Raw genomic sequence first — 27,492 nt, forward strand, 5'->3', positions numbered from 1 at the left:
AACCGCGTAAAAAGACGTAAAGTGTTATAGCTCGTGAAAAAGACAAAGACCCTTGCAAGAAATACAACCTATTTCGATTTTGGGTGTACCTATAATAATAGAATTATGAACTTTAGATGCAATTACGTAGTCTTTCTTCGGTCAAAAATAAAAAGTATAAATAATGAACAAAGTACTGTCAGTCGATGGAAGCAAGCATGCGCGGGCTGCAACTTGATCCGAATCTGCTAATAAAAACTCTTGTGGCGATCCACCATGGCAACCCTAAGCAACATCACCGTAATCATCATCGCTCTGGTAATTCACTCTCAATCTCACTCCTAGCATCATATCACTTTCCTAACTACCCAATCTCGGAAACCCTCACAAAGCTACAATTAACCGATCATCCGATCGATAGGTACCAGCCAGCCAGACAAACACTCACACCAAGTTATAGTGAAACCTCCAGGCACTTATCTGTAGATAATTTGTACATACTAGATTAGTAATAAATTGACCGCAGAAGATAAGACACAAGCGTAATCCGAAAAGATCCCCCAAAATCTGGTGACCCCTACGTGATGTAGCAATAGTTTTGCTTCTAACAATCGAAGTGGCGAGTTTCGTTAAACTGTTATCCGCGAAAGCGAAAAAAAACCTATACAAAAAACCACGCGAGTGAATCAGCCATGACCGAAGAAGAAATCAAGATTGACAATGGCAGCAATGTGACTGATGCCGAAGACAACAAAATCGGCTCAACTAGTGGCACGTCGATGGCATCGCAAACAGTGATCGCGAAAATTAATTACACTGATTTCGATCCGGACGACGTGGACACTTGGTTTATCTGCCAGGAAGCTGGGTTCAGTGTAAACCTAATAAAGTTATCGTTGCACTTGGACCTCGTGCAAAATTCGTCCACTCCGCCATTGCTAAATGCAACGAATCAGTGAACAACGACCGCTAATAATCGCTCAAGGCAGCCATCATAGAACGTTTTTCTAGTTTGTTATCCGGAATGACACTGAGTGACCAAAAACCGAGTGTTCTGCTCTCAGAAATGCCACGTCTAGGAGGAAATGGTTGTACAGATACAGTACTTTCGAACCTGTGGCTACGCGCTTTATCCAGTACCGTTCGATCGATCATCGCTTCGATGCCATCCGCTCCGCTTGATGAGCAAGCGAAAGTCGCCGATAAAATAATGGAGGCCCCACAAAACGAAGTTGCAGCGATAAAATCTTCTGAGGCAACCTACATTTCAAGTTTGGAGCAACACATCGAAGCCCTATCCCGCCGACTTGAAGAAGTCTTCTCCGGAAATTCCCGAAACCGAGGACGTTCAGCAAGTTGCCACCGACAACGTTCACCAGGAGGACGACGTGAATCATCGCGATCAAGAGCACCCCGCCGCTGGATTTGCTGGTTCCATTACCGCCATGGAGCGCTAGCAAAGATGTGCGAGAAACAGAAGACCGACAATCCTAACATTCCTTGCATTTTTTACGACAACAGGTTTAACGTGTACACACACCCTAAAAAAAACTAATGTCCGAGCCCTTGCCCGAACCAATAAATATACTTAAAATAAACAGTCTCGAATTGAATCAAAAACCAAATATCCAGAGAATACACGTCCACGATCAGCAAACCTCCCAACAATATTTCATCGACACTGGTGCTGACAAATTTTTTAGTTCCCCCGTCACCGCGCGAGCTTTTCCACCCTGTGAAATCCAACCAACTTTTTGCCGCTAATGGGAGCACAATTCAACCATACGGCACTAAACGACTCATTATCGACATTGGCCTCCGCCGTCCTTGTGTATGGGTTTTTACCATCGCCGATGTTAAGTCACCTATAACACTAGTTTACAGCATTTCTGAACTAAGTAAGCTGGTGGTCATTTTCAATGTAAAATCGTGTGCTGAATCCGAAAATGAAGTCCAAAAAATTCACAGTACAACAGTTTTGGAGTTACAGCAAAAAAAATAATTTCACCTATAAATTTAAAAATGCCTTCAGTAAAATCCAAATATCTCCGGTTGTAGTGAATCGACATGAAATATTATTATGTTGAATTAAAGATAATTGAATGCAATTTCGATCGTTAGAATATTTTGTTTTAGTGCGACTACTGGTTCTGGCGTTATTTACGAATCTATTGAACTTTTTCTTGATTTTTCATCATTTTTTGAAGAAAAATGAGCGTTTGGTCAATATTTTGGGCAAGATAATACAATCCTAAAACATATATTTTTATGGGAAATTAAAACCTACTAATATCCAATGAAAATAAGCACTTATTAGTTTAAATCGGATGGAAATTGTGAAAGTTATTCAATTTTTGTAGAATGGAGATTTTTGAGTTTCTCTGGGTCAACTTATTGAACCGTCTCGATTCCAATTTTATGTTATTATTATTTTATTTTATGTTCAAGAAACGTTATAAACCTCACGCTCCACAACGCCTGGATACACACATCGGAAGCTTATGACGGTGCAAAATGTTAAATTCGGAAACTAGTTTCACGAATAATGACTTATCCACCTATTTCGTCACGTTTTGTTGTACTAACAATTTATTTCATGTTATTAAAACGTCTTGAAGTTTATAATTTGAAATTATATGGGATTCATATAATGTCATATAATAACATCTACGATGTACCAATTTTACTGTACAGGTTCACAAAATTTCAACATACTACAATATATTGCGTAAAACATCTAAGTGCATTAACAAAATATTCTACGTTCTTCAGATCATTCTGAAGTTCAGATTTTGAGATTTCAAACCTAAAATAAGTCTTATTCGATGTGCTACATAATTTCAAAACACAAACTGCTAGATGTTCTGTGAAGGATAACAAATTAAAAGTTTTACAAATTATTAATTTTATAATACTTGACGTATGTAGTATCACATATTTATACGGATTCGTATAGTTTGTATTTACATTGTACAAAATCCAGTTGAGCAGCTAGCGTTTCAAAAAACGAATTTTATGACGTGTGAGGATTTATTTTATAACGAATTTTGTATTATAAAAGTGTTATTTTATATTACCAATACCAATCATTCGATGACTTATAATTTCATTGAGCCTAAAATTATTATTATCAGAAGTCTTGAATCATTTGGATAAACGAATTCGAATTTTACCCCACATTAAAATCATTCAATATTCTTCAACTTGCTTGTTTAACAGAATTCTGACAGAGAGTCCCTCATATATTATGAAACAAAGCCTAGAAAAAATTGGAATCGAGACGGTTGAATAAGTTGACCCAGAGAAACTCAAATATCTCCATTCTACAAAAATTGAATAACTTTCACAATTTCCATCCGATTTGAACTAATAAGTGCTTATTTTCATTAGTTATAAGTAGGCTTTAATTTCCCATAAAAATATATTTTTAGGATTGCATTATCTTGCCCAAAATATTGACCAAACGCATATTTTTCTTCAAAAAATGACGGAAAATCAAGAAAAAGGATTCGTAAATAACGCCAGAACCAGTAGTCACACTAAAACAAAATGTTCTAACAATCGATCGAAAGTGCATTCAATTACCTTTAATTCAACATAATAATATTTCATGTCGATGCACTATAACCGAAGGTATTTGGATTTTACTGAACGCACTTTTAATTTTAAAGGTGAAATTCATTTTATTACTGTAACTCGAAAACTGTTCTACTGTAAATTTTATGGACCTCATTTTCGGATTCAGCATGAAATTTTACATCAGATGGTGAATATTAAAGTTCAGATTTTTATTTTTATTTTGTAAACTAGTGTAATCGGAGCAGATTTTTTGATACACTATAATCTGCTGGTGGACCTGAAACGCAGCAAACTGATCGACAATCAAACTAACCTGGAAATAAACAACATCACCGCCGTCTCTGAACCAACTATCACCACTTTTGACGTGAACTTGCCCTTTGCCGACATCTTCAAGGAATATCACGATATCACCATCATGAACATGAACCACCGTCCCACAAAAACCAACACGGTACATCAAATTATCACCACAGGGCAACCAGTCTTTTCTCGACCTCGACGACTACCAATCGATAAGCTGAACGAAGCGAAAGCAGAGTTCAGATTTTTGATGGAGCAAGGTATCTGCCAACCTTCCAAGAGTTTATGCATATGGTGAAAGGTCAAATGGGAAATGGCGCCCCTGCGGGGATTACAGGAACCTAAATGCAATTACTGTTTCTGATCGCTACCCTATACCGCATATTCAGGACTTTTCCAACATTCTACATAACATGGAAGTATTTTCGTGCATCGATTTGCAACGGGCTTACCACCAGATCCCCGTTGCACCCGAAGACATTCCGAAAACAGCGAATACAACTCCTTTTGGTTTGTTCGAGTTCAAGTACATGACCTTTGGACTCCGCAATGCAGGACAGACGCTACAAAAGCCTACCTTCACGACATCCTGGGCGACCTCGATTTTGTTTTTCCATATGTCGATGACCTTTGTATCGCATCGAACAACACAAGGAGCACCTTCGACTGGCGTTTAAACGGCTCAAAGCAAATGGTCTAACCATCAACGCCGGCAAGTGCCAGATAGGTCAACCCCAGGTGGTATTTCTTGCAAACCTAATCACCAAAGATGGCATCCAGCCTACGCCAAACAAGATTGAAGCTATCTTAAATTTCCCACGGCCAGTCGTGGCGAAGCAGATGAAGCGGTTCCTGGGTACAATAAACTTCTATCGCCGTTTCATTCCACATGCTGCAGAAAGCCAACAACTCCTTCAAGCCATGATTCAAGGAAATGCCCGGAACGACAAAACACCGTTGAATTGGGATAAGACTACGATAGCCGCCTTTCAGCAATGCAAGCAGGACCTGGCTAATGTAGCTCTTCTCGCTCACCCTTGTACTGATGCCAAGTTAGCACTCGAAGTCGATGCATCAGGTACCGCAATCGGCGCCATATTGCACCAAATCACCGAGAAAGGCCGTCAACCCCTCGCGTACTTTTCTTGCAAGTTAAATGCCAGCAAGCAAAAGCTAGCACCTACGAGCGGGAGTTGTATGCAATGTATGAAACATTTCAAGGATCATCTAACCGGCCGTGAGTTTTGCATCTATACGGATCACAAACCTCTTACCACAGCATTCAAGCAGCGACCCGAACGAGCTAATCCAACAGAACAGCGGCATCTCAGCTTTATCAGCGAATATACGACGGATATTCGGCATGTGCCCGGCGAAGAAAAAAAAAAGTCGCTGCCATGCTGCGCCGAATCGACTCCATCACTAATGCCAACGAACCCATCGATTTCGAAACGATGGCCAAACAGCAGCGGAATGACCCTGAGCTCACCACGTTTCTAACCAATCCTCCTGCAAATACATCGTTGACTCTTAAGGCACTGCAGTCACCGCTGTCAACTACACCAATGCACAGTGGTCGCAATGGTAGCAAAACGTGCGTTTAATTAATTGTGCTCTAGGAGTTGAGTATAGTGATTTGGTGTGTTAGGAATACTTTTTTGGAATGTAAGCTCCCTTCTTTTGATGTATACTGAATTGTGATTAATCCACCTAAAAGTGAGATATAAAATGTATTTCTACTAACTTTCAAGATAGAGTCATTACGTCAATGACAAAGTTGTAGAAAATTTTACTACGAGAAAACTTTCTAAACATGCAAACTCTCCAAAAAGTAACAGTGTTGAGATAAATCGCGTTGTTCGTGGAAGGCACCCAAAAAATCATTTTTTCATTGTAACTTTTTTATGAGATTTTCTCAATTCTTTAAATGTTCTAAGAAGTTGTTGGAAACAAGAAAGTAAAGATATTTATCGAAGACATTAACATTTTTTATTTGAAAACTTAAGATTTATTGAATAAAGTAGTTTAAAAATGCCGCCATTTTGAACGTAAATTACCAAGAGATGTGGAAATATGTGGAAGACTTTTCAATTCTATAAGAAAGACAGTGAAAAGTACTACAATAAAAAACCCTAGTCACAACGGCCATCAACTGGCCTGTATATAAAAATTACTTTCCAGAAATGCATGTTTTGTATTTTGTAACAAAATAAGTAGGAAATATTCTAAAATATCATTGTAAATATCAAAGTACACATATGAATCCAGAACTCTTAGTTTCTGAAATCTCAAACTTACGAATAATTCATAAATTGACACTATAACAAATGTGAGTATAGTCGTGATTCGTAGGTTGGGCCGCAGCCTCTGTCCAATTAATGAGTTTGATTCGCTAGGAAGACCGACTGACAAATGTCAAAAACTCTCCGACGTTAATAGTGTCTGTTCACATCTATAATTACTGTCAGGTAGATTGTCGAAGCAAATTTGACATGTGATTTTGGCGATCAGAAGCTTTTTAGTTGGACAATGCTCCAACTAGCGGTGGTCTAACTAAAAAGCGGTCCAGGAAAAAAGTGACCAATCAGCGAATCATGACTGTATACTAAAAGATGCGCAATTTTTTTTGGCTGTAGTAAAAACCATTACAAAAAGGTGTAAGCCGTTTTCGTGCAACGATTACGTGGTCAGTATTTTCATTAATTCTTTTATTTTTCAAATTGCGTTAAATTCTTCAAAATGCATATTTAGGCACACATTGAATGATTAAATATTTGAAATTAAGCTACAAACTAACAGACATAACACTCGAAAACAATGCTTCGTCCGCTTTAACAGTCATTTTATATGTATTTGTAGTTGGGACTGTGGCCACATTTGCAATTATGGCGCCACTGGTATATGAACAAGCATATGGGGGATAGACCACTAGTGAAAAATTCTTCCCAAGCCTGTGGGATAACCCACCAGCAAATGAGTAGCTGGGGCCGTGAATAAAAGGTGGAACTAGTGTTCTGGAAAAATTGCCGAGTCGATATTTTTTTAAGGAATTCCCTCATAGTGTTATGTCTGTTAAGCTTTGACTGAGTTGTAATGTATACGTGAAAATTTTGTTCTAAATTTTTTCTGGCATGTCTGGTCCTAAAATGCAACTCTAATTACGTAATCGTTACGTGAAAACGTCATCTAATACTTTTGGTTATTGTTCTTACTCCTGCAAATACTGTCAAAATTTGTGCACGTCTTTTAGTATTAACATTCGAAATCATGTTAATTTTTGAATAATTCGTAAGTTTGAAATTACAGAATCAAAGAGTTCTGGATTCATATGTGTACTTTGATGATACTTTCAATGATTTTTTAGAATATTTGACGAATAAACCAAAAAAAAAGTTACGTGAAAAGTCCTAGTTATTTTGTCGCAAAATACAAAACATGCATTGTTGAAAAGTAATTTTTACATACAGGCCAGTTGATGCCCGTTATGACTAAGATTTTTACTGTCTTTCTCATAGAATCGAATTGTCTTCCACATATTTCCACATCTCTTAGTAATTGACGTTCAAAATGGCGGTATTTTAAAACTTCAAATAAAAACCTGTTTTAATCCACCTAGAGGTGCAATTGTGCCTTTCTCATTTCTCCAAACTATGATTTAATAGCTGGTTCGTACAATATAACATTATGGAAATGTCTTTCATTCTTATTACACTTGGTAAGTATATATAAGAGCACCTTTTTGCATTCATCGCGGTATCGGTTTGAATCGGAGTTTTCTATGTGATCGCACTCCACAACCCGTAACTCCGGAGCTGGAAGTCGGATGGAGATGGAATTTAATATCAGTTTCCGGGGACGCAACACCTTTCATTTGAGACTAAGTTGATCAAATCGGTCTAGCTATTTTCAAGAAACCAATATAACCGTTATTCTGAATTTGGATGCTTCCGGATCCGTCGATGGTGGCCAGTGTGGCCAAAAAGACTTTGAATGACTGTTGATGACCTAGATCTACAAATTCAACAGTTGTGTTTACATTTTGGAAAAAAATCACCTTTTTTACATTCATCGCAGAAGTCGTTAGAATCGGGATTTGCTGCGTGATCGTACGTATCACCCTGTAATTCAGGAACCAGAACTCGGATCCACACAAAATTCAACAGCAGCTGATGGACCTTTCATTTAAAATCAAGTTTGTCAAAATCGGTTCAGAAAATTCCGAGAAACCGATGTGGACAGATCAGCAAATTTTGTTTTGTAACCGTACTCTTCAACTCGTAATCCGGAACAAGATGTCGGTTGAAAATGAAATTCAATAGCAACCTATGAGAATAGTATACCTTTCATTTGAATCTTAGTTTGTAAAAATCGGTTCAGCCATCTCCGAGTAACCGATGTGGACATTTTGTTAACAAATCCGCACATACACACACATACATACATACATACATACATACATACATACATACATACATACATACATACATACATACATACATACATACATACATACATACATACATACATACATACATACATACATACATACATACATACATACATACATACATACATACACACATACATACACACAGATATTTTGCGATCTCGGCGAACTGAGTCGAATGTTATATGAGACTCGTCCCTCCGGGCCTCGGTTAGAAAGTCGGTTTTTGGAGCAATTGCATAAGTTTTCTATATGAGAAAGGTAAAAGAATAATATTTAATTAGCTTAATCAGCATGAGTTCAATGTTATCTTCATGTGATTATATTTTGAAATGTTGGTGGAAGGGGTTTGAAAGTGGAGGGAATGGGGGGTTAGTAGAGTGGGAGTGGAGGATGCGTAAGAAATCCTTCATCTTATTTCGGTATACGGGGTGGATGAAGGAAATGCGGGCGTGAGGGTGGTCCAAGGGGAGGGGAGTGATGAAGGAGGGAGCTGTAAGGGCAAGGCCGGGGGAGGGGAAGCGACGCAATGCTCAACTGCATATTTTGCCTTCCATTTGAGACTTGGTTTGAGAAAATCGGTTCAGTCATCACCGAAGAACCGATGTGACATTAATTGTGGAATATGCCCAGAATTCCGGACTTCCGGAATCGTCGATAGTGGACAATATATTCAAAGAATGTTTGATTGGCAATCAGTGATCTAGATCTGCGATTAGAAGTAATTTGGTGACCATTTCAATAGTTTTTAGCCTCTGAGGTATTACGATTGTACCGATTTATATGGGAAATTCCAGTGTATCCTTACTAACACCCCTGTAACTCCGGAAGCAAGAGTCAGAACAGAATGAAATTCAGCAGCAGTCAATGGTATTACTGTATCTTTCATTTGAAATCAAGTTTGTAAAAATCGGTAGAGAATTCGTTGGGGAATGGGTGTGATATTAGCTTAGGAACTTGGCGAGTTCCCCGGGGGCGTCATGAACCGTCATCGGTGGCCAATGTGGTCAAAGCTGCTTTAATTGATCATTAGTGATCCAGACCCGCAAACTAGAGTAATGTTACATCAATTTTAAAATGTTTTACATCATTTCAACATCATGGTGGTACCAGTTTATATGGGAATTTGCTGTGTGATCGCACTCTTCAACCCGTAACTCCGGAACCGGAAGTCGGATCAACTAAAAATTCAATAGCAGTTTATGGGAGCGTTATACCTTTCAGATGCAACTAAGTTTGCGAAAATCGGTTCAGCCATCTCTGAGAAAATTGTGTGAGTTTAAATGACACACACACATACACACACACATACATACACACATAGACATTTGCCGATCTCGACGAACTGAATCGAATGGTGTATGACACTCGGCCCTCCGGGCCTCGGTTAAAAAGTCGATTTTTACAGTGATTGCATAGCCTTTCTTTATATGAGAAAGGCAAAAATGTTGACATCTTCGACAAATATCTGTACTTTCTCGTTTCCAACAACTTCTTAGAACATTTAAAGTATTGAGAAAATCTCATAAAAAGTTATAATGAAAACATGATTTTTGGGTGCCTTCCACGAAAAACGCGCTTTATCTCAACACCGTCACATTTTGGAGAGTTTCGATGTTTAGCAAATTTTCTCGTAGTAAAATTTTCTACAACTTTGTCATTGACATTATGACTATCTCTAAAGTTAGCAGAAATAAATTTTCTATCTCACTTTTAGGTAGATTAATCACAATTTAGTATACATCAACAGAAGGGGGCTTACATTCCAAAAAAGTATTCGTAACACACCAAATCACTAAAATCAACTCCTAGAGCACAATTAATTAAACACACGTTTTGGTACCATTGCGACCACTGTGCAATGTTCTGCGATATATCTACAACCGCAATCAGACCAGTTCAGCAATACGAGGTCTAGATATTAAACGCAATCTATAATTATAAAACTAGACAACTTTTTGCCTTTCTCATATAAAGAAAGGCTATGCAATCACTGTAAAAATCGACTTTTTAACCGAGGCCCGGAGGGCCGAGTGTCATACACCATTCGATTCAGTTCGTCGAGATCGGCAAATGTCTGTGTGTGTGTGTATGTATGTGTGTGTGTATGTGTGTGTGTGTATGTGTGTGTGTGTCATTTAAACTCACACAATTTTCTCAGAGATGGCTGAACCGATTTTCGCAAACTTAGTTTCATATGAAAGGTATAACGCTCCCATAAGCTGCTATTGAATTTTTAGTTGATCCGACTTCCGGTTCCGGAGTTACGGGTTGAAGAGTGCGGTCACACAGCAAATTCCCATATAAACTGGTACCACCATGATGTTCAAATGCTGTAAAACATATTAAAATTGATGTAACATTACTCTAGTTTGCGGGTCTAGATCACTAATGATCTATCAAAGTAGCTTTGACCACATTGGCCACCTATGACGGTTCATGACGCCCCCGGGGAACCCGCCAAGTTCCTAAGCTAATATCACACCCATTCCACAACGAATTCTCTACCGATTTTTACAAACTTGATTTCAAATGAAAGATACAGTAATGCCATTGACTGCTGCTGAATTTCATTCGGTTCTGACTCTTGCTTCCGGAGTTACAGGGGTGTTAGTAAGGATACACTGGAATTTCCCATATAAATCGGTACAATCGTAATACCTCAGAGGCTAAAAACTATTGAAATGGTCACCAAATTACTTCTAATCGCAGATCTAGATCACTGATTGCCAATCAAACATTCTTTGAATATATTGTCCACTATCGACGATTCCGGAAGTCCGGAATTCCGGGCATATTCCACAATTAATGTCACATCGGTTCTTCGGTGATCACTGAACCGATTTTCTCAAACCAAGTCTCAAATGGAAGGCAAAATATGCAGTTGAGTATTGCGTCGCCGCCCCTCCCCCCCCCCCCCCCCCGCCTTGCCCTTACACCTCCCTCCTTCATCACTTCTCTCCCCTTAGACCACCCTCACGCCCGCATTTCCTTCATCCACCCCGTATACCGAAATAAGAGGAATGACTTCTGACGCATCCTCCACTCTCACTCTACTAACCCCCATTTCCTCCACTTTCAAACCTATTCCACCAACATTTCAAATTATAATCACATGAAGATAACATTGAAATCATGCTGATTAAGCTAATTAAATATTATTCTTTTGCCTTTCTCATATAGAAAGGTTATGCAATTGCTCCAAAAACCGACTCTCTAACCGAGGCCCGGAGGGCCGAGTCTCATATAACATTCGACTCAGTTCGCCGAGATCGCAAAATATCTGTGTGTATGTAAGTATGTATGTATGTATGTATGTATGTATGTATGTATGTATGTATGTATGCATGTATGTATGTATGTGTGTGCATGTGCGGATTTGTTAACAAAATGTCCACATCGGTTTCTCGGAGATGGCTGAACCGATTTTTACAAACTAAGATTCAAATGAAAGGTATAATATTCCCATAGGTTGCTATTAAATTTCATTTTCAACCGACATCTTGTTTCGGATTACGAGTTGAAGAGTATGGTTACCAAATAAAATTTGTTGATTTGTCTACATCGGTTTCTCGGAATTTTCTGAACCGATTTTGACAAACTTAATTTTAAATGAAAGGTCCTTCAGCTGCTGTTGAATTTTGTGTGGATCCGAGTTCTGGTTCCTGAATTACAGGGTGATACGCACGATCACGCAGCAAATCCCGATTCTAACGAATTCTGCGATGAATGTAAAAAGGTGAATTATTTTCCAAAATGTAAACACAACTGTTGAATTTGTAGATCTAGGTCACCAACAGTCATTCAAAGTCACTTTGGCCACACTGGCCACCATCGACGGATCCGAAAGCATCCAAATTCAGAATAACGGTTAGTTTCTCGAAAATGGCTAGACCGATTTGATCAACTTAGTCTCAAATGAAAGGTGTTGCGTCCCCGGAAACTGATATTAAATTCCATCTCCATCCGACTTCCAGCTCCGGAGTTACGGGTTGTGGAGTGCGATCACATAGAAAACTCCGATTCAAACCGATACCGCGATGAATGCAAAAAGGTGCTCTTATATATACTTACCAAGTGTAATAAGAATGAAAGACATTTCCATAATGTTATATTGTACGAACCAGCTATTAAATCATAGTTTGGAGAAATGAGAAAGGCACAATTGCACCTCTAGGTGGATTAAAACAGGTTTTTATATCTATCGATTTGATTTTCAGCGAACCAAGTCCGTTAATCACCCCGTAGATTAAACTACACGCATGTTGCAAACCAATTCAAAAGAAAAAAAAATCCAATTCGCTACGAGAGACCGGTGTGTACCTACTTGTCGTCTGTTTTGATTTGCTTGCACCGCCTGTACCCCACCATAAGACATTTTTTTGCTGTAAACCAGTTTATTACTACCATACCCTGCTCAGGTATGCTTACATACCAATTACTAAACCATTCGACGCGGTCTGTTGAGTTTTAGATTGGTGTCCAAACTATATCGGATATCAACCGGGGATGTAGCTCAGATGGTAGAGCGCTCGCTTAGCATGTGAGAGGTACGGGGATCGATGCCCCGCATCTCCAGTAGTGATTTTTTATTTATTAATAACTCGAAATTTAGAACCGTTAATCACATTTTTTAAAGGCTACCTACCTGTAGGTAATACGCTGCCACACCTTCTGTTCATTCTTATACATCATCGCCGTATGATCGGGATAGTCCCGCACGGTACGATTCATCAGATCTGGCACCGACAGTGGATCCATCGATGCGATACCTTCCTTGGCAATGCGCAACTTCACCGGCTGTGCAGGATCGATTGTGGTATAATTTTCCGCCGGCAGGACTCGTCCAATCCGTTCGAACTTTTCTTCCTTGATTAGGCCAGACATTTTTGCAAAAGAACACAAAACACTTGACACTGAAAGCAACCTGTTGCTCGAATGTACTGCAGTTCCTCAACTACTGCTTACCGCTACGGTTGCTAGGGTGATGAGATCTGGAATGATCGAGATTCAGAGGGTTCATAATTAGTATTAAGGGAGTGTTTAGGAGATGACTAGTAATATGAAACTATCCATTATTTTAAAGCAATTTTCGATAATGTATAATTATTTAGAAACAGTAACAAACGTATCCAATTGTTTCAACTTTGTCCATTGCTAATTAACGGATACACGAATGAACTTCATTGTAACATGAACTATCATCACGACTGTTTTAATTACAGGGTGCAAGGTGGTTGTCATTTCGCTCAAGGCCAACTTAACCGCGTAGTATTTCCCAAACTGCGCGGTCAATCGAGTACCTAAAAAGCAAATACACTTTCGTGGCAATGTGCAGAAAAAAATGGTAAAAGCCCACGAGTCGAATCACTTTACCAATTCCGTATAAGCCAAGCGACTGATCCCTACATGAATGATTGATTTATTTACAACCTCAAATGCTTGTTTACAGAGCACCGGGTTTAATGACAACCTGTTGACGTTCTCGCTCCCGGTTGGCTCACTGACTGACTGACTGACTGCAAAGCTGTTCCGCTAGTCAGATCACGCTTTTAATGCAACAAAGATACGCACGATGACTAGACGGTCTGTCGCGTCACGTCGCGCGTCACTCGTCCAAACTAAAGGCAAAGTGGAGGCGGGTGTGACCGCAGTTAAACGATAATGTAATCGGTTTATTATTTAGTATCGACAGGTTTTGGTACGCTACAGTGAAATACTGTTTCGGGATAGCCTTCGAAGTAAAATTTTGTTATCGAAATCCGGGTATGTAGCATATAGATATTTGTACATCATCTGTAATAACGGTTCAGTGTTCTCACATTTCATTCATTCACTCACCTCAATTCAGTTTGAAAATAAGCCACTAAAAACAAACCTAGACAAAATAAAAAGATTTTAATCATATTTCTAAAAACGAACTTGATTTCTATCTAGTTACAAAAATAAACACAATGAAGTGATGATAGAATTAAACGGAAACCCATCTATTTTTGGGAATACTTTCTTATCAAGCTTTCCTCTAGAAGTAAAAAATAAAATGCCTAGTCTATTTACGTCAAAGGCAGCCATAAAACGCTATTCGAAAATCAAAGCGATGTTGAACATCCCAAATAACTAAAAATACGTTTTTTTATCAGCAATAAATTCAAATCGGTTCAATATAACCGTTGAAGCAGTTGACAATAACAGAACTGTTTTCCACAAAACAAGCACAAACGTCATAGGCAGCGCTGATGGCTGTGTGTTATCAGCAAATAATTCCCCATATCACACTGTTCACAATCAATCAGAAGAATTCCAAACGATTCCGATAGCAATATCCAAACGGGGCAAATCCCCGATCGACCGCAATGGTGTTGCGCCCATTTCATTCATTACGTACGAAGCCATTAGGCCCCGATAAGGGGAATTACCGATGGCGGGGGTATACATACTTCTGGATTTCCGGATATTCTAAAAATATTTATACAGATGCAGCTGGGAACAAGTCTCGCTCAAGCGGATAATGTTCGCTGCAGATTCGACTAATGATTCTGATCTGTCTTCCGCAGAGTCCAATCATTTAATTTTTCGCCTTTTAGTTGTAAACAATTGACTTTCAGCCGTTTTTAAGTTTTTTTCAAATAAACGAGTTATTTCAAAAGAACACACACACAATAAATTGGTTCAATTCCAGAACAATTAAAGTATCGCGAAGATTATTGAAGCGTGCTACCCCTCCATGCAAAAATCGTACAACACCTGTAAACTTGACAATTTTCCCACGATTTTTACAACCTGTTGAATTCGGTGTTCATGAAGCATTATTATTCATTCTGTTAATTTGATACGGTAAGGTATGTAAGCTTCAAGCACGTAGACAGAGGGTGAAGAGGTAGGGAGCTAAAGTTTCCACCCCTCTGGAGGAAAAAAACAATCCAGGAAAAAGTGATCAAAAGAGTTCACTGTTGACTGTTCACTCGAAAAACTTGATGTTACAACTAGCCGCAACATTTTAGCCGCTAGCTGCGATTGCCAATAAATCACCATGAAAATATACAATAAACTGTCCAAAAATGAATTATTGAATACTCATTCGATCCGATCGAAACGATTTCTAGTCCCATCAGGAGTGTCCACTCGAAATTTAAACCAAATCGAACGAATCTATGTACCGGTTTATCACTACAAGCGAAAATTAGATAGATTTTTTACCTACAACTTTATCGAAAACTGCTAATCAGACTGACTTCCCGCTCCGCTGCTAAAGTAAGACAAGCAATCAAATCTAACATTAAGCGCGATTTATCTATTTGCAAAAACAACACATGAAATGAGTAACAAGTGGATTCTTAGACATGCCTAGCAGGACCACCCATTCGAGAAGTGGGGCAGATGTTGAAAGTGATCTCGGAGCTTAATGTGGTAGATGTTCACACTCTGCAATTCGATCAGATTATATTCAGGACCATTACCCAAGCAGAGTTGTCCGTTTCACGAAACAACATGGAGCACATCATTGAATACGAAAACATTAAAGTCAGCATTCCCTATATATGGATGACGCTTCAATTTAGGTACGACAACATCATCTGGCGCCACGAACCTTCGATAAGACGATTAAATTACTCATGTAGAATTACGAAGCCATAACTGTCCTCAGTGCCGCCTACAAGGTATCCCCTAGTGTTTTGTTCTGCAGACTACGCCCGTTAGCTGAATCTTTCGCTGACGAATATAAAAGCAGGTATGGATAAGGACGATCAATGACGAACCAAATGTTTCCCCTTCAATAACTTTCGGATAATTCAGGGAATAATACTTACAGACTCACCATCTGTGTGGATTTGAAGGCGGCGTACGATTCGATGGAATGAAACGAACAGTGGCTGAAACTGTTTAAATATGGTTTTCCGACGAAACCGATTCGTGCGACACAGATTGGGTCAATATCAAGTGTCACAATAGCCGGAGAAATATCCGACTCGTTCGTAACCTTATTTGTATGGATTGAAGCAGGGTAATGCACTCTCTAATCTATTGTTCAACATAGCGCTCGAAGTTGCGATACGAAGAGTTGATGTACAAAGGAACAGAAACATTACCACGAAATCCAATATGCTTCTTAACTTTGCAAACGACACCGATTTCATTAGCGTTGATTGCAGAGCAGTGGAAGAGGATTTTTGCCTTTTAAAAGGGAAGCTGTGAGAATAGATCTGACTACAAACTCTTTCTAAGACGAAGTACATGATACCTGGTGAACAACGAGGCAGTCCGAATGGTAATGATTCCGAGGTGGAAATCGATGGGGTACGATATAGATTTCAAAACTATATCTCAAGTTATTACATGTTACAATTTTTTGTTATTTTAACTACTAATGAAACCTAATATATAACACAATATGTTACGGAAATTGCATTCTGTTATAATCTTATTATTTCATTCTGATCGGGTGATAATGGCGCGATGTAATAAGACGTATTGCGGCTGCGAATAGGACTTTCTATGGTTTACGTAGCTAACTACGCTGTAGTTTACAGACGCGCACAAAACAAATCGCTGATACTCCTTGTTGCTCTATATGATCATAAGATATGGGAGTAGAAGGAAGCAAACTATCAAGTGCTTGGTGTGTTATAGACAAGAATTCTGCATTCAGCGCTCGGCGGCACACTAGAGAATGCACGATGGCGCAGGCCCATAAACCACGAGGTGTACCAAGTATAGAAAAATTCTGACATTGAAAAGCTGAAAACACGGCTGACGACAATGGACTGGGCATGTAGTGCGAATCTCGGAAAACAGACCAGCTGAAGTTATGCTCAACAGAAAACCTGGAAGAGATCGTCGACTACGGGGCCGCAGTCACTGGCTGTGTGTAATCGAAAAAGATGCGTGTACGGCGGACGTTCAAGGAGCCTACATTCGGTCATGATGTCAATGATGATGTCAAATTACATGTAGGAACTTCTTGACAGGTATGGCCAACGGTGTCCGAGTGGTGAGAATACGTCCGTAAAAAAACCTGTTCCCTTCTACCTGATCCTTCGAATCAAAATCTATGGTGCTACATATACTCAAAAACAATGGATGCACTCCCGGGGAGACCCCTACATGTATGCTTTGTAGCCAGACATTGCACAACGGAAAGCTGTACGCAGCGGTAAGGGAAAGTTTATCTACTACAACAGATACAAGCACACAACTATTTTACGCTAAACCACAAACGGTGACTAAACCAATGCGAATCAGAAGTCAATAATCATGACTGCTCCCAGTACCTCAAAATCGACAGACAACATAGCCAGCGAAAAAGATAACGCGGCTATAGGTCGGGAAAAATCTCTTACATTTTGTGACTATGAAATATACCCACGACTCACTTTTAACGAAATGATGTCTGAATCAGTTTAGTATGGGGCATAACAGCGTATAACAACAATCGATTGCCACGAAAATAATGATTGGATTCAGCTTAACAGTATGTTTGGAAGTATTTTAGTATATACGAGTCATCTTTTGGCCAGAGAATCAAGTAAATTGTGAGGCTTGTTTATGTGCATTTGAACACAATAGTTAGAGCAGGCCTAAACCTTCATGTGTTTGCATCAGAGTAGTTCGGAGCTCTGCCGCTGGATGACGCTTCACCTATTTTTTCACGAGGAATGATAAAATGATGGTGTCTTCGGAGAAATTTTAGACAACGGTATTCTGCGCAACCCTTCCGAAGATACTAACCACGCAGGCCTTAAAGTTTTTTAGTTAATGTGTCTTTTTTGAAAAATAATTACAATAATTGATTTCACCCATAACTTACTTAGCTTCAGTCCAATAGTATAGCTTTGTTCTATATTTTTTATCCGCATATCCTATAAAACAAATTACTGGGCCATTTATTCCACTTACACCCAAAACATGTTAAAACAAACCCTATATTCTGAATGAATATAAAACAAAGAAGAAGATACCCGCATAATTTTTACTACAGCTTCATCCCACTCAATTTTTTTAGTAGCATCTTTGGGCTTGTTAGAAACTAAGACATATTTGCTTGCGGCAACTTTCGGTATCTCTTGTACAACACTCGAAATGGAAAATATATTCAAAAACGCTTTTAATCCACCTAACAGTGTGATGAGACATTTCTTATAACTCTTATCACTCTTCGGATATTATATAGTTTGAGAACATTTAGAACTTGATGCTTCGCGATGTTTTTGATAACACATACTACATGCGATAGTGGCAGGACTCAGAGAATCGCTCAAATCAGCATAGGACAACATCAGTGCTAGAAATCTCAAACCAAATCAATGGGAAAGCGAAGAAATGGCCCATAAAATAAGCATACAAACGAATTATTGTTAATGCTGTGTTAATAAAATATCTAAATTGTGGTGGGAAAACTGAATTTTCCTAAAGGGGTTATATATTGTACTGAGCCAAAAAAATCGTTTTTTAATCGATTTGAAGTTTATACTTTACTCAACTTTCCAACGCGACTGAGAACTAAGAAATCAACGCTTTTTCTTGAAAAGAGCGATACTAGCAGTGATACCATTCAAAGAAAATCAACAGTGAATATTTCCAGACTTGGTTTTATTTCATATTTAAGAACTATTGTGTTTTACATCCTAGATTGCATGATTCAGTGATCGAAACCCAAAACTTCATAAAGTATTTGAAATTATTAAATTACACTTTGTTTTTGCTATTGAAATTGACAAAATGATAGTATCGCCCCTTTGGCGATTGTTTACTTTTTCGGTCCCACCTATCAGCATTGAAGTATCGCCCTTACGTTTTGCCTTTCTCATATAAAGAAAGGCTATGCAATCACTGTAAAAATCGACTTTTTAACCGAGGCCCGGAGGGCCGAGTATCATACACCATTCGATTCAGTTCGTCGAGATCGGCAAATGTCTGTGTGTGTATGTATGTGTGTGTGTATGTGTGTGTGTATGTGTGTGTGTGTCATTTAAACTCACACAATTTTCTCAGAGAGGGCTGAACCGATTTTCACAAACTTAGTTTCATCTGAAAGGTATAACGCTCCCATAAGCTGCTATTGAATTTTTAGTTGATCCGACTTCCGGTTCCGGAGTTACGGGTTGAAAAGTGCGGTCACACAGCAAATTCCCATATAAACTGGTACCACCATAATGTTCAAATGATGTAAAACATATTAAAATTGATGTAACATTACTCTAGTTTGCGGGTCTGGATCACTAATGATCAATCAAAGCAGCTTTGACCACATTGGCCACCTATGACGGTTCATGACGCCCTCGGGGAACCCGCCAAGTTCCTAAGGGGCCATGCATAAATGACGTAGCATTTTGGGGGGTAGGGAGGGTATACCAAATTTGTGACGAAGTGTGACGAGGGGGAGGGTAGGGTCAGAAGTTGTGCGACGTAGCATTAAGTTTAAAACCCATTGTTTAGAGAAAACAATTTAATGATCATCCATTCCCAAGAGAAATAAATTTAAATTCAAACAAGTTACTTTTGATGCGGTTTTTTTATGAGGTAAATTTTACGATTCTCGGAATTGCAAGTTCGCGAAAATACAAAAAGATTTTGTATGCGGATTTAACTTGCTACATTAGTTAGCTAATGTTGCTAATTAGTAGACTTAGTTTGAAAGCTGAATTAAATTTTCACTTCGGATTCACCCAAACAAAATTTAGTAATTTAGATGAACGTATGCTTCTTACAATCATTGGCGGCTGCACGATTGTGAACTGAGAGAACTTCTCTTCATGCTCCCTTTGACTTATAAAATTCAATACAAAACTATCAACACTATATTTGTCATGAAATGGGCTTATTTTGCACGCAATTTGCTGTTATAATGAAAATGTTGATAAAAGTCGTCAAACATTTTGAAAGGACATGTATTTAAAATAATTGAAAAACATGCAATTTCTTTTCATCTCCCGGGCGCTTTGCATGGGACGAGGGAGAGGGGGTAGGTAAATGCTACGTTATTTACGAGGGGGAGGTTAGAATTTTGTGACCAAATGCTACGTGGGGGGAGGGAGGGGTCAAAAATCGCCGAAAAAAAGCTACGTCATTTGTGTACGGCCCCTAAGCTAATATCACACCCATTCCACAACGAATTCTCTACCGATTTTTACGAACTTAATTTCAAATGAAAGATACAGTAATGCCATTGACTGCTGCTGAATTTCATTCGGTTCTGACTCTTGCTTCCGGAGTTACAGGGGTGTTAGTAAGGATACACTGGAATTTACCATATAAATCGGTACAATCGTAATACCTCAGAGGCTAAAAACTATTGAAATGGTCACCAAATTACTTCTAATCGTAGATCTAGATCACTGATTGCCAATCAAACATTCTTTGAATATATTGTCCACTATCGACGATTCCGGAAGTCCAGAATTCCGGGCATATTCCACAATTAAAGTCACATCGGTGATGACTGAACCGATTTTCTCAAACCAAGTCTCAAATGGAAGGCAAAATATGCAGTTGAGTATTGCGTAGCCGCCCCTTCCCCCCCCCCCCTCCCCACCTTGCCCTTACACCTCCCTCCTTCATCACTCCCCTCTTCTTGGATCACCCTCACTCCCAGATTTCCTTCATCCACCCCGTATACCGAAATAAGATGAAGGATTTCTGACGCATCCTCCACACCCACTCTACTACTCACCCCATTCCCTACACGTTCAAACGCATTCCACCAACCTTTGCAAATTATAATCACATGAAGATAACATTGAACTCATGCTTATTAAGCTAATTAAATATTATTCTTTTGCCTTTCTTATATAGAAAGGTTATGCAATTGCTCCAAAAACCGACTTTCTAACCGAGGCCCGGAGGGCCGAGTCTAATATAACATTCGACTCAGTTCGCCGAGATCGCAAAATATCTGTGTGTATGTATGTGTGTATGTATGTATGTGTGTATGTGTATGTGTGTATGTATGTGTGTATGTGCGGATTTGTTAACAAAATGTCCACATCGGTTACTCGGAGATGGCTGAACCGATTTTTACAAACTAAGATTCAAATGAAAGGTATAATATTCCCATAGGTTGCTATTGAATTTCATTTTCAACCGACATCTTGTTCCGAATTACGAGTTGAAGAGTATGGTTACAAAACAAAATTTGTTGATTTTTCCAAATCGGTTTCTCGGAATTTTCTGAACCGATTTTGACAAACTTAATTTTAAATGAAAGGTCCATCAGCTGCTGTTCAATTTTGTGTGGATCCGAGTTCTGGTTCCTGAATTACAGGGTGATACGTACGATCACGCAGCAAATCCCGATTCTAACGAATTCTGCGATGAATGTAAAAAGGTGATTTTTTTTCCAAAATGTAAACACAACTGTTGAATTTGTAGATCTAGGTCCCCAACAGTCATTCAAAGTCTCTTTGGCCACACTGGCCACCATCGACGGATCCGGAAGCATCCAAAGTCAGAATTATATTGGTTTCTCGAAAATGGCTAGATTTGCTCAACTTAGTCTCAAATGAAAGGTGTTGCGTCCCCAGAAACTGATATTAAATTCCATCTCCATCCGACTTCCAGCACCGGAGTTACGGGTTGTGGAGGTCGATCACATAGAAAACTCCGATTCAAACCGATACCGCGATGAATGCAAAAAGGTGCTCTTATATATACTTACCAAGTGTAATAAGAATGAGACATTTCCATAAAGTTATATTGTACGAACCAGCTATTAAATCATAGTTTGGAGAAATGAGAAAGGCACAATTGCACCTCTAGGTGGATTAAAACAGGTTTTTTTTTACAATAACTACCGTTCTACACCACCGATTTCGTCCGTGTTTTTTCAATAGCGATCATTGTTACTATTTACAGCTGGTATCAGCTTGATAATCCTAAAAAAATACGAAAATAACAGTTTCGCCTCTAAACTGCTAGCAAAAAAAATTATCGCCCTGTTTGTTTGCATGGGGCGTGGAGGGCGAAACTTTAAATAAACAAACAAAATACAGTTTCGCCCGTTGTATTTTTTGCTGTAGTTTAAGAAAGCAATATCGTAGAATCAAATTTTTTAGGTTATTTTGTAGCGTTTCAAAGCCCTCATTCGCATGTATGAAAAAATGTTTACATTTGAAAGTATCGCCCTTTTCACAAAAAAGCGTTGAAATGAAATCGCAGCCTCTGATATCACGCTATCTCTGAAGTGCATGCGTGCATAGTTCCAAATTTTACTTCGACATCGACTTTTTCTAAAGGTGACTTCCCAGTAGTATCCTTGATTTGAATTATTATCGCTAATCCTAACGCCAAAGAACAAATAAAACCCTCTCGAAAACGAACTGTTTGGGAAAATCATCATCATTACTGGAATTTTCATTTTCACGAAACTTTTCGATAACCTTCCGTCACTTGCGTAAATGCACTGGGTGCACAGTGCTCTGAAAATCTAGCGAAATCGTCTTAGGGCACCAGCGGGTCTAATTCAGAGCTATCTGCGCGGCGAGTTTAATCTGTAAAGAATACTAAAAATTAATTTCTATTCCATAATTTTCAGTTCAGCAATTCGAAAGATCGTGCTCACCGCAAGCCATGAAAAATAGACTACGTTGTGAAGCGATGGTCACTATTTATTGAAAAATCACGGTTAAATAAAAAATGAAACTATTAAAAATTTTCAAATAGTTTATAATTTTCACAAACTTATTAGGAAAAATTGTTTAATAAGCTTTCGTAATATTGTGTAGGAAAAAGGCTGAAAATTTCAATATTTTCTCCATCTGCAACATATAAACACTTAAGTATATCAATTAATTGGTATACGAAGTGGAATAGGTTCGCCAAATTCTGGAAGAAGTCTATAAAATAACCCCTTGAAAGCTATCTAAAAATTGTTGTAGTTCGATGCAATAAAAAAATCCCCAAAAATGAAATGTACCTATTAATGTGAAACACAGTGAATAATACATACAATAAAGACCCATTTTTATCAATCTCATGATGTATTTTAGGCTGACAAAATGGGGACATTGACTAAATCGGGCATTTTTTTTCTTTATAATAAACTGAAGCTGTTAAAATATTCTTCCCGTCCCTTGATGTAGTCTGATAACTATTTCTGATTATGATGAACTTTTTATTTTTTCGTATATCCATCTTCATGATAAGGAAAACATGCTCAAGAAAGGATTTACTCGAATTCAGTCTTGTTCGTCTGCTAGAGCCCATCAAACATATGTTCATATTTGGCTGATAAAATCGGGGTTTCAATGTATTATAATAGATATTCAGCATTCGAAGAAGTTTCTTGTGAACGAGTGTAGAACGACTTTGTTTCTACTTACTTGAAGTCAGCGGCGTAGCCAGAAATTCGGTTTGGTGGGGGTTTGGTGAAAATCGATCATACAGTCCAAACGGCATAATTACAAAACCGTAATTTTTGAAGTTTTAAAATTATCCAGAATTAATTTTTCAGAAAATAGTAACAGAGTTCGTGTCTTTAGCGAATTTGTTGAGACTTTATTGTAGTCATGAATATTAACCTGAGAAAATTCATCATAAATACTTCTTGGACGATATACCGTCAAAATTATTTTATAATTATAAATGATGCGCTGTTTAACGTTTGTAAAACTCATCGAAGATACTAAACCTCCGAAATTGGCGGTTTCAAAATGATGCTATCTTGACCTTAAATTACTGTTTTTAAACATTTGACCTATACATATAATTGGTCATACAACAAAAATCAAATGCTCATCAAAATCGATCACGACCTGCTAGAGTCGAATGAAAATCGTTATTTTTCATAAATTTCTCTCTACATTCGGAAAGTGTTATCCTCGTTATTAATCATATTACGTTTTCGACTCAACTCGACGCATTCCCAAACAAAAACTTGTTTTAATTGTCAAACATTATTTCTTTCGAGTTTACATCAAATCTCAATGTTTCATGCATTTTAAAGTCATTTGGCATCAAAAATACAAATTTGATTTTGCAAATTTTTCATTTCGGTTTATATGGGAATTTGCTGTGTGATAGCACTCTTCAACTCGTAACTCCGGAACCGGAAGTCCAATCAATAAAAAATCCAATAGCAGCCGATGGCAAGGTTGTACCTTTCATTTGAGACTAACTTTGTGCAAATCGATTAAGCCATCTCTGATTAACAGAGGTCACATTTTTTTCCACATACACACACATACATACACACACAGACATTTTCCGATCTCGACGAACTGAGTCGATTGGCATATGACACACGGCTCTCCGGGTCGGGATTAGATTGACGAATTTTAGAGTGAATGAGAAAGGCAAAAACATTTTTAGCAAATGTTGAAAGTTATGCATTTTTGGTGAGCAGTTCTATGTTTCATAGACATTAAATCAATTTTAACTTCGCTTCCTATTAAATAAAGACCCTTCTTACAGTACATCTCTACAAAAGCGAGCTCAATTTGAAAAGAAATCTGAGGATTATGATTGATTACAGAACTCTGGAGTTTTCTATTGGAATGTTTTCAGGCAGGAATTTGATATTGATGCTATTAGACAACTGTGAAATCAAGACCAATAGATCAGTTACATATCAGGACCCCATTCCGACAATTTATCAAAAGTCCTCATGATGTTTACAACAACAGGTTATCAATCTACAGATCAGATAATTGTTATTGTAATATTGAATTAAATCAGTCTGCATCAATAAATTTTCAACTTCAATCCAATATTTTTTTTGGGATGTGGTGTGGTGGGGGTTGTATGGTGTTAAAACCCGAAACCTTCTCTTGGCTACGCCGTTGCTTGGAGTTATTTTTTCGATTTCATTTTCCGATATGTTTCAGATCGATCCGATGGTTATAAGTTAGAAAAATTGCAGTCAGAAGGTTCGTACAAATGAACATTTTTGTACTGATAAGTTATCAAGTTCCTTCCAGACAACTTGGAAGTGTTCGGTGATTATTTCTAGCGGTTGTAGATAGTAAAATGAAATACAAAATTCGTTTTATCGAAATAATGTTTGGCTTATTTCAATGGATTATTACTATATTGAACAATAAATAGGCGACAAAGAGTAATCAACAAACAACAAGCCATAATTTTTAAAGTAGTATTCAAAATAGATATTTAAAGTCTTTAGTAAAGTTATTCGCAAAAGTAAGAGCTACAAATTTGCTGAAGACATCATTTCGATATAATCACTTCCAAGAAAATTTGTCAAAATATCTCACTCATAGGGGGATTAATCAGCAAAAGCACAATACCAAAAGAAAGGGCATATTACCTCCATTAAATTCTCCGAAGATACTATTGACCTAAAATAAGCCGTTTTGGCGTTAATAATAGATTACATGTTTTTGGTCATATTTCTGGCAACGGGAAATGATAAAAATCTTTCGTCCGCATTTAATGTTAAATATCTCTTTTGATAATAGTCCGACTTCAACAATCTATAGCTTGTTCGAAAGGAATTCGTTAAAGCTGTCTAAAAACATTTAAATTGTTAATCTATATTGTCAATTTCGGCAGATAATTTAAAAAAAAACTGCAAAAAACGCCATTTTTACGCATTCAAGCATTCATATCTTGGAAACTAAACATCAGAATCAAAAACAAATTAATAGCGTTCATACTATTTTTTAGTTCTTTCATTTAAAATTGGTTTGGATAAGATCGGTTCAGCCATTGCTGTGAAACACGAATGAGAATTTGTCCGTTACATACACAGACACACACACAGACATTGTCCCAAATCGTCGAGCTGAGTCGATTGGTATATAAGACTCGGCCCTCCGGGCCTCGGAAAAAATCTTGAAAGTTTGAGCGAATTCTATACATTTCTTTTATAAGAAATGTAAAAATATAGAACAACGCTATACTATTGGACTGAAGTAAGTTATGGGTAATATCGCAGTATCTCAAAACTTTTACCACCTGCATATTTAGTACCTTCGGGAGAGTTGCTCAGAATACTATCATTTAAAACATCTCCGAATACACTATCCGTCTATAATGTCTCGTTAAAAAGTTAGGTGAAGCGCTGCCGGAAGAGGCAAAACGAAGGTTTTAGTAGATAGGCACGAGTTTTCTAAAAGTGCCTTTACCGTGATCATGATTACCGAAGTAGCAGTACTTTTACGAGAATTTTTAAATGGATACTATTGTATTTTTCAAATAAGAATTTTTATAATTCAATTTTTTTTTTTTTTTTTTTTTCGAGAGTTGTCCTACTGGAGCTGTAGAGCTAGGTTCTCGGAAGGGCTCCCCGTCAGAATCACATACTACAATTTGCAGACGAGACAGGCAATGTCGCCCAATAAAACACTGCAATAGGCCAATTGTAGCGGGCCGTGATTCTGAATGTGATATTCATTGTACGGTCCAGGCATGTGCGGGCGTAGGGAATCGCGTGTATCATCGCGAAGGGCTCGAACATTTGTACGTTAATGTGCTCGATCGCGTGTGTGTTTGTATGTCGCGTGTGCTAACGTGTAACTTCGCGTGCATAAATTCTATTTCATAACCGTGTGCCTTTCGCATATTCGCGTGTGTTCTAGAATAATCGCGCGCGGACCGTGAATCTGATACTTAATTTTTTGTGTACGGTTCAGATTCCAGAAGGAAGTGGGTTCTTCCATATCATTAGAGTTCCCAATCATGTCGTCGTAGAACGCGTGGTCTAGTGGATATGAGCTTTATTTTTTTTTTTTGATTGGTCCAACTGAATGTATAGACCTAAATTGCTAGAATGAAGGTTAAAGATTTCCGGACGTGACCGATTCATGATCGCGCATTTCCGGGTTGGCGTTTGAGATCGCGTTTGTAACTTCGTAAGTACTAAAACGTTCACACAATTGCCGCAGTGTTATCAAGTTTACGCGATCGCGGGCATAGGTGTGCGTAGATGATCGCGAAGGGCTTAAGCGTTCGTATGTTGACGTGTTTGTCGCGTGTATGTGACTTCGCATGTATAAATTCGATTTTGAAACCCTGCGGCGATTCATATATTCGCGGACCGTCATTCTGATCTTTAGTTTTCGGTGTACGGATCACATTCTGACAGGGAGAGAGTTACCCCATATCACTAGAGTTTCCGGTCATGTCGCCATGGAACGTTTTGTCTAGTGGATATGGTAGTTATTTTTCAATTTTATTATTTTTTTTTAAAATTAACAAGGACCTAGATTGTTTGTACCGAGGATAGATACTTC

The 27,492-nt window shown here is 38.2% G+C and overlaps 1 protein-coding gene and 1 non-coding gene across 6 annotated transcripts in view; one reads left to right on the forward strand and one right to left on the reverse strand.

The window, feature by feature from the left end:
• Positions 1–27,492, reverse strand: part of LOC131683386 (very long-chain-fatty-acid--CoA ligase bubblegum) — a 122,554-nt gene that overhangs the window by 46,453 nt on the left and 48,609 nt on the right. For all 5 annotated transcript variants that reach the window (XM_058965318.1, XM_058965319.1, XM_058965317.1 and 2 more), the window contains exon 2: positions 12,957–13,302. In XM_058965318.1, the coding sequence (XP_058821301.1) occupies positions 12,957–13,195 (239 nt within the window). In that variant the 5' untranslated portion in view covers positions 13,196–13,302. The remainder of the gene's footprint in view (positions 1–12,956; positions 13,303–27,492) is intronic.
• On the forward strand, positions 12,814–12,886 carry Trnaa-agc (transfer RNA alanine (anticodon AGC)). The gene has a single exon. It is a non-coding gene; the product is annotated as a tRNA-Ala (tRNA).

This window comes from Topomyia yanbarensis, chromosome 2 (genome assembly GCF_030247195.1).
Source record: "Topomyia yanbarensis strain Yona2022 chromosome 2, ASM3024719v1, whole genome shotgun sequence".
Lineage (NCBI taxonomy): Eukaryota > Metazoa > Arthropoda > Insecta > Diptera > Culicidae > Topomyia > Topomyia yanbarensis.